Source organism: Neopelma chrysocephalum, unplaced genomic scaffold (genome assembly GCF_003984885.1).
Source record: "Neopelma chrysocephalum unplaced genomic scaffold, ASM398488v2 Primary Assembly neopelma1_132, whole genome shotgun sequence".
NCBI lineage: Eukaryota > Metazoa > Chordata > Aves > Passeriformes > Pipridae > Neopelma > Neopelma chrysocephalum.
Genome location: NW_020897794.1, coordinates 1,995,944 through 2,005,984, shown reverse-complemented (window position 1 = coordinate 2,005,984; position 10,041 = coordinate 1,995,944). Strand labels below are relative to the sequence as shown.

General features: G+C 47.0%; 1 protein-coding gene across 3 annotated transcripts in view; it reads right to left on the bottom strand.

Moving 5' to 3' along the window:
* The window catches only part of NLK (nemo like kinase), a 41,157-nt gene that overhangs the window by 1,998 nt on the left and 29,118 nt on the right, over window positions 1–10,041 (bottom strand). For 2 of the 3 annotated variants that reach the window (XM_027698742.1, XM_027698744.1), the window contains exons 5-11: window positions 8,327–8,433; window positions 7,512–7,629; window positions 6,468–6,654; window positions 5,870–5,971; window positions 2,868–2,954; window positions 1,618–1,816; window positions 974–1,067 (exon numbers count right to left, since the gene is read on the bottom strand). In XM_027698742.1, the coding sequence (XP_027554543.1) occupies window positions 974–1,067; window positions 1,618–1,816; window positions 2,868–2,954; window positions 5,870–5,971; window positions 6,468–6,654; window positions 7,512–7,629; window positions 8,327–8,433 (894 nt within the window). Of the gene's footprint in view, window positions 1–973; window positions 1,068–1,617; window positions 1,817–2,867; window positions 2,955–5,869; window positions 5,972–6,467; window positions 6,678–7,511; window positions 7,630–8,326; window positions 8,434–10,041 lie in introns of all 3 variants that reach the window. The other variant, XM_027698743.1, reaches the window with a different exon arrangement.

Below are 10,041 nucleotides of genomic sequence, written 5' to 3'. Positions count from 1 at the left end.
ACACGGTCAGGAGGGACAGACAGCCAGGGAGGGACACACACGGTCAGAGCAGGGACACACACAGGCAGGGAGGGGGACACACAGTCAGAGAGGGACACACACGGTCAGGAGGGACAGACAGCCAGGGAGGGACACACACGGTCAGAGCAGGGACACACACAGGCAGGGAGGGTCACACAGTCAGAGCAGGGACACACACAGTCAGAGAGGGACACACACAGTCAGGGAGAGACACACACAGTCAGGGAGGGACACACACAGTCAGAGAGGGACACACACAATCAGAGCAGGGACACACACAGTCAGGGAGGGACAGACACAGTCAGGGAGGGACACACACAGTCAGAGAGGGACAGACACAGTCAGAGAGGGACAGACACAGTCAGGGAGGGACAGACACAGTCAGGGCAGGGACACACACAGTCAGAGAGGGACACACAGCCAGGGAGGGACACACACAGTCAGGGAGGGACACACACAGTCAGGGAGGGACACACACAGCCAGGGAGGGGGACACACGGTCAGGGAGGGACACACACAGTCAGGGAAGGACACACACAGCCAGGGAGGGACACACACAGTCAGAGTTCACCTGCAGGAGCTCCCAGGCACAACCTCAGTGCTGGGCTGGAGCACAGCCAGGGGAACAGAACCCCCCCAACCCTGACAGCAAACACTGCACCACCTTTTATCTGCCTGTTTGCACCCCTTCTAATGCTAATTCTGCAACCAGGACCCAGCTTGCTGACCCTCCTGTTCTCATTTTCAGTCTGACTTCTCTTCTTTTACACAATAGCAGTATCTGAAACTTTTGCACATTTTATTTAAATTCTAGAAGAGCTCGTATAAATAGTTTACCAGGGTTTTATCTACGGGCCTTTCCTGCTCTCAGAGAAAACTGAAACCCCAAAACATTCTGGATGTGCAAATTAATAAATGGGAATTAATATCAGATGTGATTACATACAGTTACCTAATAAAGCTCTTAAAAGCAGCAGACTGAGGGTTGATGCAGAGAGGCACTCTGTTTCCTTTCTGCTGTTCCAAAATGAACTGATGAATTATTTCTGTACACAGGAGAAAAATACAAAACACCACAGCATTAATATTTCTGGCTTCAGTAAAATGCAATGTAGATGGGGGGGGAATAAAGCTTCTCTTACTGAGAGTGCATTTTAGTGAGGATAAAAGAGCTCCAGCTTCCCTAAATCTCAGCTTCAACTCCTGGAAGCTGCTGCCTCTTTCTGCAGCACAGCTGTGGAGGTCACAGCTCGTACCCCAGAAAAGCCACACCACCCATTTCCCCTTCCCCCAGTGCCACCATTCAGCAAAAGGATGAGGGACAGGGCACTGGGGACAGGCTGGCAAGGTTTGAAACCCACAGACCTCTGCATGTCAGCCTGTGCCTGTGCCACTGTTATGTCAGAACATCGACAATTCTGCTCTTTTAGTGAACAGAAATTGTTTCCAGTGTCTACTATGGGAAAATACTTGAAAGAAACCAGCCCTGGGGTTAGTGCACAGATCCAGAGCACACATCCCAGTACATCCCAGTCACACCCTGCTGAGGGGGGGAGCAGGAGGACAACTGCACACCCAACCCTAACCCCTGCTCACCTTTAACCTGCCGAACAGAACTGAGGTTCTTTTCAAAAGTGTCATCGAATTTGGGGTTAGTGATGGGTTCAAAGTCACTCGTATAAACTCTTCCAGTGGATGTGGAGAAACAACATTTGCACATACAGGTGTGGTACCGCAACCGCCCCTCGTCGAGATAGGGGTGAGCTAAGGCATCCTTAGCAGATATCCTTTTGGACTGGGGGGAGAACAGAACAGAAGAGGAACAGTCAGGAGACTTTCAGGGGTATTGGAACTACTCATGGATTAATTGCCAGTGGTTTCTTAACCCCCTGATCCTGTTGGTGTCCCGCTGCCTGGAGCTGCAGGAGCTGCCACTAGAGGGGAGCTGTGGCTCAGGAACCAGCCCTGGGATGGCACCGACCCTGCTGAGCCACAGCCACCACGGAACTGCTGATGGGAGGGTTGGAAACACCTTTTCCAATAGCTCCTTTCTCCAGATAACCTCACAATTATGACCCCTGCAATAAATCAAAACAAGCCGGGGATGACAGCATTCTAAGTGTTGAGGGAGTCAGAAAGGAAAACTTAAAGGTTTTTTATACAGAAGTTATAATTTAACATTTCCATGGTTCTGTTCAGCAAAGCAATCTTAAGGTTTAAAAAAAATAAACCCCAAAGCCAGTGCCTTCTGAGTGCTTCATCAGCCCCTGGCCTCCTCCTCTGCACTGCAGTCACTGCCTGGTTTTTATTTGCAATACTGGGGGAGTTCTGTGAGAATGAAATAATTAAAATTATCAATTCTGGTATCAGATTTTTCTAATGACAGTTCTCTATATAGTGTCCCTAGAGATGAAATCCAAAATTCACAGAACCACATTTTTATTATAAAAACAGTGGAAAAACGATCCTGTTCTGTGACTGGGGACGCAGGAGGAATTTTCTGTGTGTTGCAAGACCGGGAACACCCCCGTGTCCCTAATTAGAACTGCATCAAAGTAGCTGATGTTCTGCTACCTACACCCAGCTCGGAAAAGAGCATGAGTCACACACCCCCTCACCCACCAGCAGCTTCCTTCACCAGACCACTCGGCTTCAAACGTGGAACCCCCCATTCCAGGGGGAATTCATTGGCCAGTTATGACATTTTTATGTCTTTTACAGACCAAAAGTACTCCAGTGCCACATAGAAGGAAACCAGTTAAAGCAGTCCTTGACTTAAAACACTCATTTAGGTACCAGACAACAAAAAATCAAAAGTACTTGAGATAATTTTCAGTCGTACTTACTGGATCAAAGACCAACATCCTGCAAAGGAGATGAACTGCTTCATGTGTAGCTTGACTGGAGAGTGTATATAGGACAGGAAGGGATGGCTGTAGGGGGAATGGGAGGAAGAGAAGCACAGAGTGTCCTGTCAGATCCATCAGCAGGAAAACCCTGTTCCAGCACAGGCTATTCCACAGTCACCAAGGACAAACTCCTTGTTAAAGAGGACACACGGTACCAACACTCCCCAGCCCCACAATAACCACCATCACAGAACTCAGCAACTGCAAGAAACATCTAATGGATCGTTTTTTCCCTTAGTTCAGATGTAATCCCTGGACAAACTTATATTTTATTTATTTTTCTACACAGGCACCACTCATCACTCCCAGCTGTAGCTGCTCAGGGGTTTGATTAACCCCATCATTCCCAGCAGTTCATTTTTCCGATCTCAATCACTCCCAAATTATAAATTACTTTGCTTTTCCTTGCCCAGGCAATCCACAGCTGACTGACAGTGACAGAAGGACTGTACTGGATGTCACAGTTGCTGTAAATTTCCCAGTATAAATAAGAATTACACCTCCACAGTGACATCAGCCCAAGTTAACCCTGAACTACCACATTCAGCCCTGAGCACTTCTCAGCCTTGGTTTCTCAGGGCAGCCCATGGAATATGAAGCTGTAATATTTGGTAACTTCCCCTGATTTTTCTAATTCCTAAGTACCATCTACACACAATAGCACTGTGATTACACAGGTTTCATCCATATGCCAGAGCAGAAAAACAGTATTACATTCCTTACTTATGGAAGATGTTGCATCCAATACAAATGAAGGACTCCCCTTTTTTTTGGCTACATTTATGGCCCTTGCCAGCAGCTTGTCCTGCCACCTCAGAAGCACCTGGTTAGAGCCAGCTCTTGGGGACAGTACTCCCTCAGCCAGAGCTGGGAGCAGCCCTGCAGGAGCACTGCCCGGGCATCGGGAACTGGGAACACGGAACTGCACTGGGATTTGCCATGGAATCAGTGGTCAGTCTGTCAGCAAGGAAGGAGCATCCTCCTCCTGGCCTCTCCCACAGCAGAGGGCAGGAGCACAGCAGACAGGGCATGGATTCCAAAGGCTTTCCCTGGGAAGGGGGTGAGTGGAGCCAGGGTGGGACAGCCCGTCACCATCACCCTGGGGCTGCTGGGGCATCAACTCACTGGAACTGAGCCTGAAGGGGAACTCCTGAGCACCAGGTGACAAAGCAGCCTCTGGAGCATGGGAATGCCCACTGTGGCAGCACACAGTGCTGGGGGGTTCATCAGAACCTTCCTGCATCAGTCTATTTTTACATGGAGCAGCAAAATGCTTCACCCTCCCCTCCCACTGCACTCACCTACGGCGAGTAAAAATAGTTGGTGTGACAAAGCAATCGCCTGCATCTAACTTGGTTTCCCTCCCTAATAGTCTAATTAAGAAACTGGTAACTTTAACTGTTTATAACCACACAAAGGTCCATTTCAGAACATGAAAAGCCAGGAATTTGCTTTCAAACATGAAGTTTGCTTCAAGCTGAAACCAGAGAAATACCATTAATCACCTGGATGCTCTGTATCCCCTGGTTCCAAGTTGCAATGAGCTCCAGAGACTGCTCAGCTCCTGTGGCAATCCATGGAAAATGAACCTTGTTTTCCCCAACTGACACAGAACTAACTCTCAGAGTGTATTTCCTACAACTTCGTGGCTAAAGGACATTATATCTGCAGTGGAGGCTTTTTATACCATTTCACCTCACTTGCTTTTTAGTATTCCCATCACTCTGTGGGTCATGAGACACTGGGTTTCAGAGGTACAACTCTTCCAGCACATGGTAGCAGAAAAATATACTTGATTTGTTTTAAAACTGGTAGAGAAAGTCTGTAGGAAATCCTCCTATTATTAATGCTCAAAGAAAAAAATCCTGTCATGAAATGGAATAGAGACAACTCGATGTAATGAATGCAAACTGCCAAGGAGGCAGAACTCCCACATGTCAATAATAAAGCAGAATATACATGCAATGCTCATTTCTATGGTAACTACTATTGTGGTGAACAGACGTGAGAAATTACTTCAACATGCAGAAAATAAAAGATGCAAACTTAACTACTGGAAAGATCTGAAGTACAGGTCAGTGATTTTGTAATTTTTACTAACAGTCATAAAAATGACCATATTGGATGGCCACAGAGCTCTACTCCTGCACCAGGGATGCCTGCACAAGCATTTCCTTGTTATGGTAACAGCATTTGCACTTTTTATTGCCCAGTCAGAACAATGACACCATCCTGCCTTTTTTTCCCTCTGGTTTGCTGGTTGTCTTTTTTTAAATTAACTTTTACTTCAGTTGTGTTGTATACTCTGTCTCAGCTTTCAGTCTCTTGTTGACCCTTCCTGAGCAGCTCAGGCCAGCACAGAGGTGTGCAGGGACCCTCTGGGGTTGGGGTTCTGGGGTTCTGCCCTCGGCTCTGGGACACGGACAAGTTCCACCCCCAACACTCCTGATCCTGGCAGTGCAGGACCCCTCAGGGCTTTCTGCTTATGCTGGCAATTTTCATTTATTTTCATTTACGTCTCTTGACAATACCATCACTTAAATTTAACATCTTCATTCAAAATAGCTATCACAGCACTGTCACTTCAGACAGGGAGACTTTCACCTGTGTCATCGAGTCAAACAATACACGGAAGGCAGAACCCAGAAATGCACTTCACTAGTGAAAACCCACCCTGTCTTCACAGCAGTTGGACTAATTACACCACTGACCCCCGTCACTGCAGCACCACAACCACTGCTGGTGGTTTAACCCTGGTTAACAGGCAGAGACAGAATGAGACTGAACGTCCAAAGGAAGCATTTACAGCAAATGGGCCTTGAGGATGTAACCGAGCTGTGAAACGCTGGGATGCTGCAGCAGGAGCCCTGCCCAGAGGGAAGGTGACCCGTGGGGCTGCTGAAGGGTCCCCTGGCCCCGTGCCCAGCCCCTGCAGGTACCTGTTTGTGAGGACCCCTGAGTATGTGTGCCTTGGCGCCTTCGCACGCCGTCCTCATGGCCTCCAGCGACGGCGTCCCCAGCAGGTCTGTGATCAGGTCCAGCTGCAGGGCAGAGCACACGGGTCAGAGCATGGCCCTGCCATGGCACACTGCTCATCAACACAGAACACGTGTGTCAGAGCATGGCCCTGCCATGGCACACACCTCATTAACACAGAGCACACGTGTGTCAGTGCATGGCCCTGCCATGGCACACACCTCATTAACACAGAGTACACGTGTCAGTGCATGGCACTGCCATGGCACAGCTTGAGGCAGTTCCATCTCCTCCTGTCCCTTGTTCCCTGTTAGCAGAGCCCAACCCCCCCGGCTCCCCACTCCTGTCAGGGGATTGCAGAGCCAGAAGTTCCCCCCTGAGCCTCCTTTTCTCCAGGCTGAGCCCCCCCAGCTCCCCCAGCTCCTCCTCACCAGACTTCCCCAGCTCCATTCCCTCCTCTGGACTCACTCCAGCCCCTCAGTGCCTTCCTTGAAGCGCATCAGCCCAACTGACCCCAGGAAACTATAGTGGAAAAACGCTGCAAGGGGAACACAAGGATACCTGCTGGATGGGACTCTGTGCCTGGAACAATATCCTTCGGCCAAGCAACTCTGCAAAGATGCAGCCAACAGACCAGATGTCGATGGCATTGCTGTAGTGGCGGCTGCCCATCAGGATCTCCGGAGCGCGGTAATACTGAGTGACAACTTCCTGAGTCATGTGCCGGGATTCGTCTAATTCTTCCACCCTGGCCAATCCAAAATCACAAATCTAAATTGAGAAGGCAAATAAAAAAATTAAAACAACCAAAACACTTTCTGCAAGTTCAAATAGGCAGCCTTCTGGGGGCGAGGCGGGGAATCCCGAGCAGCACCCAAACACATCAGGTGACCTGCTGGCACTGCACGAGCCAGGGGAAAGGGGGACAGCAGGGAATGATCTCACTTCATTCCACAGCCATTTAACCTGTTTACAATTTGATGGGAAATCACAGTTCATTTTAGGTTGGCATTACAGTATTTATAAATGCTATTTACAACAGTGTTTTTGCGCTACAAAAAAACAGCCTCTGGGTACAGAGCACTTCAACCCAAACAAACTTCATTTGTTCATGATGTGCCTCTAAATGTTAAACATTCAGCCTTCTACTCACTCTGGCTTGGAGAATTGTTAAAAATTCCTTGAACCAGAGTGGAAGAAAAGAGACCAAAATTCACCAATTGGAATTCTGAGCAAACCCCTGTAAACAACACCGAATTTCCACGTCTGGCACAGCTGTACAACACCTGAGTCCTCCAAAATCCCTTGTGCCTGAGGAATTAATGGAAGTGTCTCGGGCTTTCAGTGTCATCTTCCTCTGAAGAGAACACGGACACAAACACCCCCAGAGCCCCCTGCCCCTCCCACACCAGTCACACACAGGGATTGGGCCTCTCCTGCTTTCAGAGATTTACAGAGAAAGGCAGAAAGGAAGATGTTTACTTATAATTTTTAAAGAATCTCTGGGATTTTTTTCCTTTTAAATTGACTTTCAGGGTTAAGTGTTCACATGGAATGTTTTCTGTTTAAAAAATTAACAACTGCTCCATAACAACCAGCACATACACAGGGACATCTTCAATAAATGTAAGTAGCACCTTAAGGACACAGTTGCTGTTCACAAGTAGGTTCCCTGGTTTAATGTCTCGATGTAAAATGCCAGCAGAATGTAGATACTTCAGACCTGAAATATTAAAGCAAATTAACATAAATAATTATTTTCCTTTTAAAAGAAGTTTAAGGCTGCCAACAGTTTCCTGGCAACTCCTCATCAGCAAAGACTTTGCCTGGGGCTCAGTTTTATATGACTCTAACTTCTAGTCTCTAGTGCACACTCAGTCACTCAATGAGAGGGTAAAATTTTGGAGTATATAAACTAGATAGAGCAAGGAATTTATGTATCCTTTTTTTAAAGAAAAACCTCAAACCCAAACCACCTCCTCCCCCCCAAAAAAAACCCCAACAAAAAACAAATCAAAAGCAAAACATCATCTCCCTGGTTGTGGCCTGAATACTCTGCTAATCCTCACACTGGAATTTTGGCACACACCTCTTACTGCTCTGGTTTTCAGCAACAATTTTGACCTTAGGTGGGTACAGTTACACAGATTTACCGACTTGGCTCAGTCCAGGTGTCCTTCCTGTGCCTTGATTCTAAAAGCCTTGATTCTTTCCCCCTGACTATGCTGGAAAGTAGCAGGGCTGCCATGCTCTTGTAGCTACAGTGATGCATTCTTGCTATTTATTCAAATATGAAATCAAAAGAAGTTTCCACGGGAAACTTGATTCAAGACGAGGGTGCCTTGAGAATAAACATTAAGAAACAGAAAAAAATACCACTACTACGGAATTTTCTTTACATTTACGAGAAGAAAAGTTACCTCTTAAAATCTGGTAAAGAAAAACTTTGACATGATCCGAGCTGAGTGGCTGAGGAGAGACGATAATCTTATGGAGGTCACTCTGCATCAACTCAGTGACAACATATCTGCAGGTCATGGGTCAAGGAAAAGCAGAATATCCAGCACAGAAGCTCCTGAAACATTTACTAACTCCTACTTATTTGAGCTCTTACAGGTCAGAACTATTGAGTTAAAGAGAATAAAGCTGCTTCAGAGGTTGAGCCTCCAAACTCTTACAAGAACGAAAATGAAAAAGGAGTTGTGGAAGAAAACAGGTTTGTCAGTCACAGTGTTTGCATTAAGGTACAAAGTTATTCCAAAGCCAAACCACAGCTCAGAAAACAGAACAAAAGAAGTTGATATAACTAATGGCATCTGGAAACCCTTAAATTTTTCCTTAAGGTTGGAAAGCCACAAATTCCACACAACTGCAGGGCCATCCTCACAGGGGACACAGTTCCAGCAGCCCGAGGAGCAGGTGCCAGTCCTCATCCTGAGCACCTCCAGGAGGGTCCCAGGCAGGAATGTGGAGTTTTGAAAATCCACCACTGCCCTACATGTACCCAGTGCCCCTCCTTTCACTGCCCAAGCATTGTAAACACCTGCCCACAAATCCCAACCAGAACTGCTGGAGTTGTAACAGAAATCATCACAATAAATACTGGGGCACTACATGCATTAATTAAAATAATTCCTGTTTTAAAAGCTTAGTTCAGCAGTCATATCTCAAACAAGAGTCTCTGATATTATTACATTTGTGGCTGAAGGAGGTAAAGTGTTAAACTCCACAGCAAGGTATCAAATGTACATTTTCTTTCATTTCTACCCAGTCAATGCTCCACTTCCATCTGTTGCTCTGCCAACCCTCTCCAGCCAAATCCCCATTGGCCAAACAGTTCAGCTGCCATCAGCACACCACACAAAAATTCATTTTATAAATTAAATATTGCCAACTTTTTGAGGGAGAAAAAATTAAAATTGCACTCATAAAGAATTCATAAAGAAAAAACCCATCCCCGCAGCGCCATAATTTGTAATCCTCTAATTTTTCTTTTCCTTTAGCAAAGGCCCTCTTAAATATTTATGCCAGGCTTTTAAAATTCGGGGTTTACCTTACAGCTGCAACAAATCCTTACATTCAATTTAACGCAAAATATTTTTAAAAACCCCAAAAGCATTACTCTGCACTTTACCACGATAAGATTTTTGTTTTGCCACGCCACAAATCCCCCTAAATCTCAATCCCCAGCATAATGTCTCCCAGATGTCTCAACCAGTTGCCATGCCAACTAAAGCAGCTTAAATTAAATGAGGGCCTGAAATGGCACCTGCACCACTCCAGGTCTGGGGCGCATTAAACAAAGCTCTTGACGGGGCTCAGAGGTGCCATTAACCCCCGAGCAGGGATCTGATTATTGGCTGGGGATAATTTGATGAGGGCTCTGAGGAGCAGCGCCCAAGGATGTTCTGCTGTGACAGAGGGGTCGGGGCTTCACCCAGCCCCTGCTGCAGCAAAAACCACCCAGCCCTGCTGGGGTATCAGCCCTGCTGCAGCAAAAACCACCCAACCCCAGGGGGGTTCCAGCCCCTGCTGCAGCAAAAACCCACCCAACCCTGCTGGGGTATCAACCCCTGCTGCAGCAAAACCCACCCAACTCTGGTGGGGTATCAACCCCTGCTGCAGCAAAACCCAC